Genomic DNA, 16,257 nt, shown 5'->3' with positions numbered 1-16,257 from the left:
ATAGATGAGCTCAAATCTGCTTCTTTATAGACCCTGCGCTAGAGAAACAATTTTAGCATTTTGTCTTTAAACTTCCGTTTTAGCGGTAGATCTATATTTCTATGGCATCACTGTCGAGGAGTAATTAGCTGGTGAAGAGTTAATGAAAGTTATCGTGAGCATTGTAATGTTTGAAGCGGGTATAACAAATGTCAGTCAGACCGGGAAGATTTTAAAACGAGCGGTTCATTCATAAATCCGTAAGATCTTACCTTCATGCTGTGGAAATACAAACCGGAAGACAGAACACAATTAGCACAGCGCTGAAAAGGGGCGGAGCTACAGAAGTTCTATAGACAACGTAAAACTGCGTGTAGATTACACCTGAATTTTCCAAACTACTCGCAGAAATCTCCAACTCATTATTACTAGCAGCACGTTTATTTGAATCGGACACTTTACACTTTCAGAAATCATGCTTTAGGATTCTCCAGAAATCTCTGCCAGACACAAGGAGAGCTGAACCAAGAGAACAAGACAATTCAAGACAGCCTCATCACTTACATAATGCCCCAGAGAAGAGTCAAACAGTGGTAATAGCAGTAACCAATCCCCCAGGAAATCATTCGGAATAACGTAAAACATTCTGAATAATGCAATTACACAATATGAAGGTATTCCTCCCCACTGTGATGCAACAGCTGGTTTCATGCAGGTACAGTACATTAAATCAAGTACTGAATAATGAATTACAGATGAATCTCATTACAGCTAACTGTTCATCTCTGAAGCAGACACTTCTTCATGCAACTCAATTTTACTCTCCATCAATTGGCATTTTATCTTTAATTTCCCAAGAGCATGTGGACTTTTAGCAGCACAAGAAGGCTTTCTAAACCACTACACAATAATTAAAGTGCAGTCACATATTACACAAATCAGAGTCCACTTCAGGACACAAAGGAGCACGAGACAGGGAAGAAAACACGATTCTGATCCAATTAAATATTTGTTGTTAATTGTGGACTATAGCTGCCCTCAAAAAGTTTTCTTAGGTGGAGGGAGACTTCAATTTTAGAAAAAATAAAAGGTCCAGTGGGGTTCTGTGTAGAACTCCTAGAGTTCTTGACTTAATTTTAAAGAACTCTTTATGGCAAAAAGGTTCTATATAAGGAGAAATGTCCTGAATGATTGCATAATACTTTCATGTTGAACAGGTTATTTCATTTTGTTCTGTTCACAAAGTAGCCTATGTTTGCAAGCTGTTTAATTCATACAATTTAAAGGGGTCATGACATGAGACATTAAACTTGCCTTGATCTTTTGACATATACGTTCTTTGTACCATTAAAACATCCTACAATTTTCATAGCTTAAAATGTCCTCATTATAAACAAAGCATTATAAACAAATGTAATCAAGCTGTGATGTCACACATGCAAATACATTTGCATACGACTGCCTCCAAAGCAAGACATCGATAAAGTTTTACAGCATCGCACCATAGGCCCCGCCCACTGGCCTTCAGTCCCTTATCAGTTGACGCTTGCCTACACTGGATGTGAGCGTCACGGCAAAAGCAAGTGGAACCCATTATAATGACTACGTGGTCCATTATCTCAGGGAACCATGATTATGTGAGTAACCTAAAACGTTCCCTTTTGATATTGTTCACTCGCTTTGCATCTGCATTTAAGCTGACGCTTATGGGGAACTTAATCCAATGGCGCCGTGCTACAAGCGCAGAACGGAAGTCACTCTGCGAGCCAACAGCTAGGGGGCGCTAAATTGAGGGGCCCTTAAACCAGCTGCATAGGAAGAGGCTCAGACCATAGCCGGAGCCTGCTACATAGTCCATAAGCGTCTTAGACTGACAACACCCATGCTTGAAGAGCAGGGATGTCCAAGGATATAGAATCTGGTGATGGTGGAAGGGGAGGACCAGCCTGCCACCACACAGATGTCCACGATAGAGACTCCACTGGACCACTCCCAAGAGCAGGCCATCCCTCTGGTGGAGTGTGCCCTAACTCCCAAGTTGCACAACAAGTCCATGGACTTGTAAGCCAGCGCTATCGCATCAACAATCCATCTGGAAAGCTGCTCAGACAAACAGCTCTTCTGATTACAGATATTGGCCAGAGCGCTCAATATACTGTACACCATAAGAGCCCTGACGAGACACAGAGGGAGAGGTGCCTGCTCCATTTCTGTGAGCGGAAGAGCGAACAGCGCTATCACCTGCGTTCTAAATGGGGTGGAAAGCACTTTTGGCACATAGCCTTTCCTTGACCTAAGGACCACTTTCTTGTCATTAGGGCCAAATTTAAGGCATGAAGGATCCACAGACAGAGCCTGCAAGTCTCCAACTTGTTTGACTTAACGACCAAGTCATGTTTCCCAATCGAAAGGCCGGCTATCAGGGTGTGATTGGCCACGATGGCCGCCACATAAACTTTGAGTGTGGAGGGGGTGCGCACACTGTCCTGCAGCTCCTGCAGGAATGTGAGAACTGACACGGCATTGTATTCGCCAGGGTCTTTTTTCCGAGCTAGGCACCAGCTTGAGAAAATGGACCAATCTTGGAGTAAAGGCACCTTGTAGGAGGGGCCCTTGCTTCTGAGATTGTTCTCATGACCTCTTGGGAAAGACCTGATGGCTCCCATCGAGGGGCCTAACATGCAGGTCCCACAACTTCAGTTGGGGGTGCCAGATTGTCCCTCCCACTTGGGAGAGGAGGTCTTTCCTCAGCGGTATGGGCCATGGAGCTACTGACAGTAGCTGTACTAATTCTGGGAACCATGGCTGATTCTGCCAGCATGGTGCCACAAGAACAGAACATACTTCTTCCCGTATCTGACTCATGACCTGCGGGGTCAGGGCTACAGGAGGGAAGGCATAAAGGCGCCAACGTGGCCATTTCAAAGCCAATGCGTCCATTTCCTTTGAGAAATAAATTTGGCAGTGGGAGTTTTCTTTCATCACAAAGAGGTCCACATCCACCTGAGCGAAGGTGCGCCATATCACTTTGACCACCTTGGGGAGGACCCACGTTTGACAACATGTCTGCCCGGTCCCACGTTTGAGGAGCCTGGCACGTGAACCGCCCTCACTGAGTGGAGGTCCCTCTGTGCTCATAGGAAAAGACGGTTTGCCAGTCTGTATAGAGGGTGAGACCTGAGACCTCCTTGGTGGTTTATGAAGGCAACCACCATCCTGCTGTCTGAGTGAACCAGGACATGATGACCTCTGAGTTCCGGCTGGAACTCCTTGAAGACCAGAATTACCACCATCATTTCCAGGCGGTTGATGTGCCAGTTTGACATAGGGGTCGACCATGAGCCAAAGGCTATTCTGCCGTCGCTCAGGGCACCCCAGCCTGTCTTGAAAGCATTTGTCACAACCAGCAGCACCCCATTTTGGTAAAAGCGTGGCAATTTACAAGGGACCAGGGCTCTGACACAGCCGTGGGTGACCTTGAGAATGTGCCGGCCTGTGCACCATGCATGGGCTGGGACAAGGCCTTTCAATCAGAGCTGGAGTGGACGCATGTCGAGCAATCCTAGCTGAATGACTGAAGAAGCTGCTGGCATGAGGTCTAGGAGCTTCTGAAACCTCTTAAGGGTGTGGTAGGTCTCTGCTTTGAATGAGGCCACCATGCTCCTGATCTTTAAGGCATGCTCCTGAGAGAGCCAAGCCTTCATTTGGGCTGAGTTGAAGACTGCTCCTAGGAATGAAATCCATTGGCTGGGAGGCAACGAGCTCTTGCCAGAGTTGACCCTGAAACCCAAGTCGTGCAGGTGACTGATGAGCAGGGATCTGTGGGTGCATAGCTCCTGTTCTAATTGGGCTATAAGAAGCCAATTGTCAAGATCATTTAGGATGCAAATTCATGTCTGCCTCAGAGGGGAAAGAGACGCGTCTACACACTTTGTCAAAGTACACAGAGCTAGTGATAGTCCAAAAGGAAGGACTGTATATTGGTAAGCCAACCCCTTGAACACGAATCTCGAGAACGATCTGTGATTGGGGGCTATCTGGATGTGAAAGTAGGCATCTTTCAGATCCACAGAAATAAACCAATCATCGAATTTGCGTGAGGATTTGTTTGATAGTCAGCATTCTGAAGGGCCGTCTCATGAATGATCGAGAATGGGCCTGAGGCCACCATCCATCTCGGGGACAATGAAATAGCGGCTGTACAGGGAATGAACCCGTCCTGGATCATTATGTTTGTTCAGAGCATTTTGTTTTGTCAGCGAGGCACAGTGTAATGGAGAGTTCACAAAAAAACTCTGATGAAAGATGAAGCAGCCGACTGTGTTTGATCTGACAGCAGCTCCATCACAAACCGTAAGTAAATGATTTCATAATGATTTGTCTGTAAATGACGGTTTTATTTAGATAATATTTTCAAAACACTTATATGCAATAGTGAGTGGGTATTGATGCTGTTTCCTATAATGATGTTAGCCAATCATAACAATGGTCATTTACTGACAAGACTTAAAGGGATAGTTCACCCAAAATTACCTTTATTCTGACCCTTTGTCTGAAATGATCAGTTTTTAAGGCACAGCTCCTTTAAACGGATAGTTCATCCAAAAATGACTAAATTCTGTCATCATTTACTCCCCCTCAAGTTGTTCCAAACCTGTATAAATTTGTTCTGCAGTACACAAAGGAAGATATTTGGAAGAATGTTTGTAACCAGACAGATTTTTCTTTGTGTTCTGCAGAGCAAAGAAATTTATACAGGTTTGGAACAACTTGAGGGGGAGTAAATGATGACAGAATTTAGTCATTTTTGGGTGAACTATCCCTTTAAATGAGCTGTGCCTTAAAAATAATTTCAGACAAAGGGTCAGAATGAAGGTAGATTTTTTTTTTTTTTGTGTATGTGCTAACATTATAAGTGAACCTCAAGGAACATATTAAAATATTTTTTAAAAATCCAGTTCATGACCCCTTTAATCGAAATAATAATGAATTAAAACTAAATGAATTAATTAAAAATGAATCCATAAAATGAATCTCCTAAAAGGTTCTATATATGAAGCGCCTGACGGAACCCTTTAAGGTTCTCGAACCTTTTCTTTTAAGAGTGTTGGAAGTGCTGATTTTAGCATAGTACATATTTGATCACAGTAAATGGATAAACAACAACTTAAAAACTTGTGTAATTACATCTTATGTGAATTTAGCTTAGAAAGCCAGCTCACAAGTCGCTCCCTACAACCAGTCCATCCAATTTTTTTTTTTTCTTTTCAAAAATACTATGGTATAGTCCCCTCCACTAAGGAAATCCAGAGACCGGATGATAAGCATCCTTTTGTTACCCTCCTGGCAGGTTTGTGTTGAGAATTTCGCATTTAGATTTAAAGATATTTAGTTTTTCTCCAACTGTGAACTTTTGTATGTCATACATAAACCTCAAATGTGGACTTAGACATCCTGAATTATGATGACAAGTGTAACTAAAGGAAAAAGCATTACATTTACATGAATGAATGTGTTAATGAATATAAAATCTCCAGAAACCAACTGGATGGCACAAATTTCTGATGTAACGCTGGTAAATTTCCAAGGTACTGATCTATTGTATATTGATAAATCTCACAAAGAAATTTAAAAGTGAATCACTGATCATGAGGAAATTAAAAAAAAAAAAAAACATTACTGTAATTACTATATTATTGTTGTTGTATATTATCAAGTATTCATATTAAATATATAGAACACAATAATAAATGTGACAGGATGATTCTTATAATTGTATTATAATGAGAATCTAAATGAAATCATCAAAAAAATTGAGAATTACAAACAAAATCAAAAGTACAACCTTTGGACACATTGTGCTTGTCAAGAAAATGTTGTGATGCCAAAAATCTTAAAGGTCCTAAATGATCCTTTATGCAAATATAGGCTTTCTTATTTCTCCCTTTTGGAGTAAAATATATGACTGGACATGTTCTTGACAGGTTTTGTGAGATTCATCCAGCTGGTAGAGAGGATGAGAACAGAATGAAATGAATGCTTGTGTGTAGCGAAGAAGATTTTTTTTTTTTTTACTTAGTAAAGGCACATACATGTCTCAGATTAGACTGACAATTTCACAAGATCACTAATGAAAAAAGGTGACTGACAAAAGCAGTCTGAAGTTAGAAGTAGTAGACCCAGATGCAATCTGCAGACATTTTCCCCCACATTTTCTGTCTGTGGAAGAGAGTAATGCACTTCTATAGTAGCTGAAAATTTGCCAAAATATTTAATAACCAAACATGCAAGGTGGTGGAAGATGTGCAGAACGTCTGTGGAAATCTGCCGATCTTTCTCCAGGTTCTCCAGGTTCCTGTGATGAGTAAAGTTTGAGGTAATCCAGTACACACAGATGAGAGGCTGATGAAGAGCTCAAACATAATTGCTCTCTCGCACCATGGCTGCGTCTGAAATCACATACTCTATTGAGTAGGTACTTATTTTGAGTAACTACCTAGTGAAAAAAGTATGTTCTATATAGTATGAATGTGTAGTATAAATTCCAGATGTACTATGTCCGCCATGTTGTCATTATCATGTGACCTACTAATGGCGGCAGCTGCGTCGTTCCACTGTCATCCACAAATCCTCTCCTATGGCCTCATGGTACAGTAAAGTGTCCGCCGTATGTGCACTTCAGAATCCCGCAGGAAGTAGTAGGTCATCCGGGGACGATTTATAAATACTGTGAATTTGGACATAGTACTCGTTTCACATACTGTATTTTGCCTACTATATAGTAGGGAAGTATGTGATTTCAGATGCAGCCCTAGTCTGAGCTGCTTCATGAGGTTAAAACAACCAGGGAATCTAAGGCCTGTTTCACTCCAGCATAAGTACTACAGCACACTGACAATGTTTCTTCTACATATAGTACATTATAGAATTGTGGCTCTGTATTTCCGGGTTACTATATTAAGTATTTCCTTTAATAACTGCCATAATTTATGAAATGGTTATTGGCAGGCAGTTGGCCGGTCAGAATTAATATCAACTTTATCATCATGAAATATAATTTACGTGAGGAGAGGCATCACATTTACATCCAAAAAGTAATTAAAACTACAGCAATAAACTTCTTAAATCATTTGGATTTGGTCTGTTTACCCACACAAAGCTATTGAATGGCTTCAGAAATGTAGTCAGCTCGCGCCAAATGAGCAACCCGTGACGCAATGTATGATGTAGGAGTATCGTAAGCTTAGACTCAAACATGGCTGTGCAACAAACTCAAGCTCCTCTTCTCTTATATCGAAATCCTCTGACATTTCTCTTTAAAATATCTCGTTTTAGACTTGTGTGAAAGAAGATAGTCATATACACCTAGGATGGCTTGAAGGTGAGTAAATCATGGGATAATTTTCTTTTTTGGGTGAACTATCCCTTTAAGGCCTGTTTATACCAATGACTATAACAATAACCGTGAAGATATAGTGGTAAAAATCGTTCTAATTATAAAAGAATAGCAGAGTCCACACCACAACTATAATGATAATGGCACAGAGAAACAATATTGTTGGAATCACTTTCAGAATTTTTTTTTTTCTCCAGGTGATGAACGATAAAAACTTTGACAGCCAATCAGAATCCATCCTGCTTAAGCGAAAGAAGACACAACTGCAGCACACTTAGAATAAACAGAACAATATCATCCACTGGTGTGTAGGCTAAAATAGTTATCATTCTTGAGTGAATGAGCCTTTAGGGTGCTTTTGTGTCCTTCTGAAGCATGGCAGTTGGTTTGAGCTGGTTTATGCTGGTCATTAGTTAGTCATGAGCTGGTCCTAAGCAACCAGATCCAGCTTATAACCAACTAAGGGCCAGCATAAACCAGCTCAAACCAGCTGCCATGCTTCAAAACATACCTACCCAGCATATGCCGTTTTTTTCAACAAGGTTGGAACATCGCAAGTGTGAGTAAATGACAGTACTTTCATGATGTCTGCCATTGCATACCTGCATGATGTGAAACAGGCCCAAGACTTAAGGAAATATCCATGATAATCTAGAAAGAAACATGATGTCGATGCATGCATTATCATGGGGTTTTACCAAGGCACAGAGTACAGCGCTGGAGTGGATTTGCATTGCAAGCATTGCCAAGAGCCCCGCGGCTCCACAAACCCCTGATCCTGGAATAAATACATCAGCTAAAACTACAAAGGCAAAAAATACAGTCAAATCCTGCATTAGTCATTCCTTCACATGACATATGCACAGTACAGAACCGAGCTCCAGTGCTCAGGATATGTGCTCATTCAACATCATCAAAGCTACAAAGGGAAAAATACACTATAATACCTTTTTAAATGGCGGCAATCCTCCTCAAACAGTCCCTGTTGAAAGTAGCTTACACACACGGTAGAGTCTCTAAGTTAGCATGCTAGCCCTAAAGTAGCTTCCTGGGCGTAAACACATCCCTAAGATTCTCCACATTAACGAGTCATTGCTAGCTAAACGTGCAGTCTTTGCACTGTGGAGACGAACGCAAACTCAGTCGCATTTGCCTGAAGTGCTCACAGACTGAGCAAATGCCCTATAGAGGGCACTGGTGAGGTAATGGCTGCTGGTCTGAAGCATGCAGCAGAGGTCAAAACTCCTTCCGTCTGCATTGCTGCGGGTCAGAGAGAAGCGTGGCAAACCGGCCATAGTTTCCCCTAGTTAGCTCACAGAATGGAAGGGGCTGCCGTCGCTGATGCCTGCGCAGCTGCAGCTGGTTGTGGTGTCGTCAACGCTACATGGACTACCAGAGCTGGTGGTTTCCTGGCTGCGCTGGTGTCTGTGGTGCAGCTCTTCCCATTTGGCACGATTGGCCTTGATCAAATCAACCATTGGCTGTAGTTTAGGGTTTAATTTGGCAAAAGTCTGGAGAGAGAGAGAGAGAGAGAGAGAGAGAGAGAGATTGAATATGTTGATAGAGTTAGTGTTTAGAGTTGAAAATAGTTAGTTTCACACTTTCACAAGTCAAAAGGAAAATTCACCCAAAAATTAAAATGATCCCATGATTTACTCACTCTGAAAGTCATCCTAAGGTGTATATGACTATCGTCTTTCAGACGAACACAATCTGAGATATATTTTAAAATACCCTGGCTCTTCCAGACTTTATAATGGGAGTGAATGGGGGGCGTGATTTTGAAGCCCAAAATAAATGCATCCATCCATCATAAAATAATCCATAAGACTCCAGGGGTTAATACAGGCCTTCTGAAGCGAAATGATGGGTTTTTGCAAGAAAAATATCCATATTTAAAACTTTATTAACTGTAATAACTAGCTTCCACCAGATGACCGCACGCATACTGATAAAGACAACTTGTGCGACAAGAGTAACCCGTGACACGAAGTATGACGCAGTATCGTAAGCTTAAACGCCTCTCAAACAAATAGGTCTGTGCAACAAACTCAAGCTCCTCTTCTCTTATATCGAAATCTTCAGACATTTCTCTTTAACATTTCTCGTTTTAGACTTCTAATTCGTGACCGGTGTTTTGTTTTGCTCTATCCTCTGTCCTTCCACATTCATCAATAAGTTTTGTGTTGGGTTAGAGCCGTATGGATTATTTTTATGATGATGGATGACACTTTCAAGGGCTTCAAATCACTCCTCCTGTTCACTACCATTGTAAAGCTTAGAAGAGCCAGGATATTGTTAAATATATCTCTGATTGTGTTCGTCTGAAAGAAGATAGTCATAAACACCAAGGATGACTTGAGAAAGAGGAAATCATGGGATAATTTTTATTTTTGGGTGAACTATCCCTTTAAGTTAACTCTTTCCCTGCCATGATGGGATTTTCAGGAAATCCATGTTTTCACTGCAGTTATATGGTAGGGGGCGCTATTACGCATCTTCTGAAAGAATACAGAATCTCCTGATCAAAACACAGATGAAGAAGCAGAAACAAACGATAGAAGCATTTCTGACGTAAATTAACACGATCAACAAATATAATGCTGTTTAATGTTTCAAAAATGCTGCCGCTGGCTAGCTACTTTAAAAAAAAAAATGCTGTCAGGGAAAGAGTTAAGAACACAACCTTATTTCATCTGAGTGCTACTTTTTAAAAATGAAAGTAGTCGAGAGCTACTCATGTTATACAATAGTTGAATCTCTTAAATAATGTATCATAACTCTCAAATTAACAAAAATCCAAACTGATATACACCTGGAAGAGTTTTGTAAACACATCACCCTTCAATGTCAGAGAAAGAACAGAATCAAAGAATACAGTTCTTTATGGAAAAAAGTACTTGTCTACACATAACTATAGTTGTTTTAGTGCATAATTACTAGAGATGAAACTATGAAAATTTCATATCACCATTATAATTGACTCCATGGCCCCCCATTGTCCACAACAATATTTTACCCGATAAAATACTCAATAAAAATGTTATAATTTGGCATAAAAAATGCCCATTGTGTTTTAAGGTTTTATTCATTTACACCACTTTTCCAGGTCTAGAAAAAAAAAATAATTAAAATAAAAATTTAAATAAATTTAAGTAATCTGGAGGTCCCCTATTTACTATTCAATAGAAATTGTAATAGCATTGAAACAGAAGGAGACAGACTCTTGTGACTCTCTCTCATTTCACTGTTCAGGAACATCACACATTTTAAAGCATTAAAGTGAGGAATTGAACACTGAATAAATGAGCGGTTGTTTGTTTCAGTCTCTCAGTCATAATCCTGCCATGTGCTGTAAGAACTCTTCATGGACCAGTGAAATGTTGTGATGAATTATCTGTTTCTACACACAGAACTGTTATCCACCAGCACACCAATTACTGTTCATCTTAAAGTTTGTGTAAATAATAATAATAAAAAAATAAAATATGCATTAAATGAAAATGCTGCTTAGCTGGTTTAACATGGTCTCCCAGCCTGACCAGCTAAAAAAAAAAAAAAACTTCAAAACTCTTCTAAAAACAGCCAGCAGATGAGCCTGTACAGCCCGTGTTTGTTTTTGTTTTTTTTGTTTTTTTAGCAGGGAATATTAGTAAAAAGGCATAATTCATAATTTACTCATGTTATTCCAAATCAATGTGACTTTCTCCTGCAGAACAAAAAAGAAGAGAATGACTATTATTACTATTTTTATTGTATTTTTCAATCAAAGCTAAACATGAGCTAATTGATTCATTGTCCCTCCCACATAGCAAGCATAATACTCTGTACATCAATAATCATTATTATTAATGGCCTTGATATGCAAACATAATAAAATATGTGAATAGATTAGTATAATTTTATACACGTGTTACTATTGGCCAGGCTTAAGGGTTGAAAAGGGAAACATCAGCACAGCAGTTCTGTGGTCAATCGGTCATGGATTTGGGGTGATGCACTTCATTACACACAGATCTGTTTGATGTGAGGATGGCAAAGAGTTTTAAAAGATTCATCTTTAGGCTGATCAGCCTCAGCGGTCCAACAGCGCTCGTCAGTGTCAAAATGATTGAGATGGCAATCAAATGAAAGAAGCTGGGCGTTCATAGAAGATGAGTGTGCGACACTTTAGTTTTAACAGTCAAAGAGAGCAAGGTAAGATTTAAGTAGCTAAACATTTAATACTAGTTGATAGGGGCGGGCGATATGGCCAAAATCTTATATCACGATATGAGTAATATAATTTCACAATAACGGTATATATCACAATATAGTTATTTTTGCTTTAAAGAGTTAGTACACCCAAAAATGAAATTACTCACCCTCATGTCGTTCTACACCAGTAAGACCTTCATTAATCTTCAGAACACAAATTAAGATATTTTTGATGAAATCTGAGAGGTATATGACTTGTCCATAGACAGCAATATAATCAACATTTTCAAGGTCCAGAAAGCTACTAAAGACAAAGTTAAAACAGTCGACATGACTGCAATGGTTCAACCTTAATGTTATGAAGGGACGAGAATACTTTTTGTGTGCAAAAACAAAACAAAGAGAACGACTTTATTCAACAGTCTGTGTTGATTATATTGCTGTCTATGGACAAGTCGTATACCTCTCGGATTTCATCAAAAATATCTTCATTTGTGTTCCAAAGATAAATGAAGGTCTTACGGGTGTGGAACGACATGAGGGTGAGTAATTAATGATATTATTTTCATTTCTGGGTGAATAACCCTTTAATGACACAGACGGAAGCAGGTTTAATAGGCTGCTGTCACTTTAAGACCTGATGCACAGATCTAATATACTGATGCACATACACTTTCTCAACTGTTTACGTATATTTTAATCTTCAAGACTCCTCCTTAAGACAAAAAATAAACCGCTCAATGTTCAAACATGGTGACGGCCTTGAGCTTGACAGACCTGGACACAGGCAAATGAGGAATAATGAAAGATCGGTGTAAAACTAGAGGAACGGAGAGAGAGAGAGTGTATGAAGGGTCAAGGCAAAAACACTCCCACACATTTCCTGCTCCCACAGAGTGTGTGGCTGGCAGTATTATTTAAACACACTCTCACACACACATACAATGAAGAAATCTGCTCTGCCCGTAACGGCTTCTCATTTATTTCATTCATGCAGTTGATTTTTAAAAGTTTGAGTGGTTGGTTTAAAAATGACCTGCATGTATGAATCAAATGTGAATAATGTTGTACTTCACTTTGTTATGAAGCTAACAGTTCTTTTCTCTCTTAGTCTCTCTCTTTCTTTGAGAATCAAGAGTAATGCAGGAATTAGAGCACATAAGTGTGGATGACGTTGTTATGCCTGTCTCTGAGATCTGGACTGCTAGACTGATGTTTCTGTTCATACAGGCAGAAGATTGAAGAGAAGGATCAGTGTCCATGAAAATGTGGATTGTGAAGATTTCTATTAACCCTATAAAGCCTACTCTATCATATTTGTATCAATATCTACTCTAAATTATCAAAGTAATCAAAACTGCTGATAAACCTGTCAAACACAATCACTTTGATATTGTTATTAATATTTAAAGATGATTTACTGGTCTGGAGCAACTGAGGTTTACTTGATTATCCATTTTTTTTTTAGAAAAATCATGTTCAAATGTGAGAATCAAATATGATCATCATTTATGATCAACGTTTATTAGTTCATCTCTCAATCATCATTGCATTGCATTATATGTTTTAAAACTATATATATATATGAAGACTTCAAATGCAAAAGCGTCTATCTGAAATTTTCTTGTAAAATAAGCATTTTTATCAAGCTTGTATGTTTAGGTTCAGTAATTCCACTTTAATGGCAATTAATAGGTCCTTTTCATTGCCTTTAAACAGAAATAACTGAACATAAACATATGAGCTTGATTAAAATGCTTATTTTAGAAGAAAAGTTCAGACGGCACTTAGAGGCTTTTGCATCTGAAGTCTTTATATATATAATATATATAAAATGATTTTGTGATTAGTTGCTATACTGTTATAAAGATCTCACTGATTTACATTACAAACTATCAGAATTTCATACTTGCAGTCTAAATATCAGAATCTGCACCAAATTATATATTTCTGCTTAGTTTGAGCCTCTAAATAAAAATGAACTATTTTCCTCCATATTCTTACTATATCATACTATATGAACCATAAAATGCTGAGATATCAAATATGACACTAAAAAACAGATGCAAACTTTAAATAATTTTTCTAATTTCAGAAAATGAGATTTTCAGACTATGATTTCATGTGTCAGGCATCACAGGGTTAAAGTTGAATTGTGTAATTCTTTGTGTTCAATGAATTATGCACTCATATTAATATTAAAACATTGCTGTTTTGTTTGAGCATCCAGACTAGCCTGACACAGCAGCTCCGGCTCAACCAGTGCATCTGGACATCTATCTACCTGACTAAACAACAAAAGATGGCTGCAATGTTTGAGCTTTTATTTTTGCGATTTCATTTGTGACTCTAGTGCGGCAGAAATTACACACTTCTGCTTTAAGTTACTTGTATAAATATGTATTTTTTATGTATTTCGGGGAAAACCCTCTATGACTCTTCAATGCAAGTTGCACATTTTAATCAGCCAGTCACGGCCTCTGTTGGTGATGCATTGTGGGCCAGCATTACCTCATACAGCGGGGCACAGATTCCATCAATCCACTCCAGCTGTAGCCCTGGCAGCTCATCTTTGCGGTTTCGGTCGAAAATCGCCTATTACACACACAAAATTGAGAACAAATTGAGACTTTTGCTTATGCACCCTTGAGTACTTGAGGAAATAACATACAATAAAAGAATATACTAAAGTGTTACTAAAATTAATTGCATGTTAATTACGATTAAATGGAACTGTATAATAGTTTTACATTTTACATGCAATTATTTTTTGACCCACTTAAGTAGGACTTAAGTACATCTTTACTGTATATGTAATTTCATAATTACTTCTATCGTCTTTGAAATATGGTTAAAGTGTACTGCTAAATGAACTGACAAGCACTTATGGTAAACTAAAATATACTTTAATATCATTTCTATTGAAACTTGTATATATCGTATTTAAAAATACTTGTAATTACACATTTATAATGATGAAGTTTCAATTTAGTACATTTAAAATATAATAACTTTAAATGTAATATTGAATAAATTTATTACAGTTCAAATGATAATCAAGTACTTTACATGTGCTTTAGTATGTTAGTCAACACAACAAAATAAGTGTACTTCTTTAAAGCATGACAAAATGACTATTAAAACATGACGGTTTAAATGTATTTTAGAGTTAAAGGTACAATATGTAAAATTTTTGCAGTAAAATATCCAAAAACCACTAGGCTATTGTTATATATGTTGTCCAGCTGATTACAAACAATATCTCTAATGTTTTCAACTACTTGTAAATCATAAGAAAATTCCCATTCTAAACAGTGACCCGGGGCAGTGCAGTCGCCTGTCAATGACGTCAGTTACCTTTGTTACCGCCTTTACTGACGTAGAAACCACATGACAACAGTGCCGTGGACAAATGCGGAAGTAGAGTCTAGCGTCCAGCAAACCACTAGCTTGCTTCAAGCAGTTCCTTATTTACTTCTTGCACGTTTTATGGTGGATTGTGTTACTTATTTATGGAACATAATTACTGTTTACCATCTGCCGCTGGTTCTGTCGACAAGGACAGCTCCCGTAAACTCATGACCGGAAAAGCGGAAGCGGCGCCGGCGACTGTGTCATAATAAAAGTCCCGCTGCTCGTGAGGCGTGTGTTGATCAATCGCTTCAGCTCCTCGTTCAGCTCCAGCAACACTCTGTCCTGCTCTGCTTCATACTACAGTTAACGTTAATAATCGCATCCACGAACACGAGTTCTTCCAGACTCCAATCCCTATTCTTTTGCACCGTCCGTTGAGATGGAGACTACATGTCCCAAGTTTCCGCTCTAAAACTTGGCGTCATCAAACTACGCCTTTGTTTTGAATAGGCTTCTAGCGACCTCTAGCGGAAAAAAATATCACAAATTGTACCTTTAAGAAACAGCCATGAAAGTGTCTCTCTTTAACTACAATTAAGTGACAATTTTTTTCATTAATATATCTGCAAGTTATTTTTAAATATACTTTTAAGATATGATGTACACTACAAATGTAAAATGAATACAATTAAGCGTCTCATTTTTTTTGTAACCGTACAAAAAACAGCTGAGAGGAAGTTGATACTTTTAAGAAACAAATGAATCGCTATTAAATATCCTGAGATATAAAAGAGCAAAAACATTTTCCTTTGGGAAACAGACACAGACCCACTTGAAAGAAACCTTTTCATGTGTTTCATTTTTCTCGACCTACAGATGCGATTACACTCAAAGTGTGTTGCTTGATCAGTGTTTGTGTGTGTAAACTGAAGAACCTTCAAGACCTTTAATTTAATGCACTTCTCTGTTGTAGCTGATAATGTCTGTGCTGTTCTCTCATGTGTGTGTGTGTGTGTGTGTGTGTGTGTCAGCGCGGGCTGCAGCAGAGTGATAGAGGGTCTGTGTGTGAATATATCATGCAAACACCCACACACTCTGAGCTAAAGACTGAGACTTTTAACCTGAGGCGAGTGTTTCTACAGAGAGATTCAAAGCTCTGCATCTCAAGACCTTCCAATGATTCCTGCAGAATCACAATCCAGAGCAATAGGAAAAATTCAATTTCCCTTTTAAACATGGATGAGTTTGTAGTAGTGTGTGTGTGCAAACTACAGATTAATGATATATTAATAAAATCGATCGTACCATAACAAACAATTGAAATTCCTACC

At 38.7% G+C, this 16,257-nt stretch overlaps 1 protein-coding gene across 1 annotated transcript in view; it reads right to left on the bottom strand.

Annotated features, from left to right (window-relative positions):
• Positions 1-8,682: 8,682 nt before the first annotated feature.
• Positions 8,683-16,257, bottom strand: part of pde11a (phosphodiesterase 11a) — a 77,198-nt gene continuing 69,623 nt past the window's right edge. The window contains exons 19-20 of the mRNA XM_067410224.1: positions 14,084-14,167; positions 8,683-8,886 (exon numbers count right to left, since the gene is read on the bottom strand). Coding sequence (XP_067266325.1) covers positions 8,683-8,886; positions 14,084-14,167 — 288 coding nt within the window. The remainder of the gene's footprint in view (positions 8,887-14,083; positions 14,168-16,257) is intronic.

The sequence above is a fragment of the Chanodichthys erythropterus genome, chromosome 14 (genome assembly GCF_024489055.1).
Source record: "Chanodichthys erythropterus isolate Z2021 chromosome 14, ASM2448905v1, whole genome shotgun sequence".
Lineage (NCBI taxonomy): Eukaryota > Metazoa > Chordata > Actinopteri > Cypriniformes > Xenocyprididae > Chanodichthys > Chanodichthys erythropterus.
This window is presented reverse-complemented; position numbering and strand designations above follow the sequence as displayed.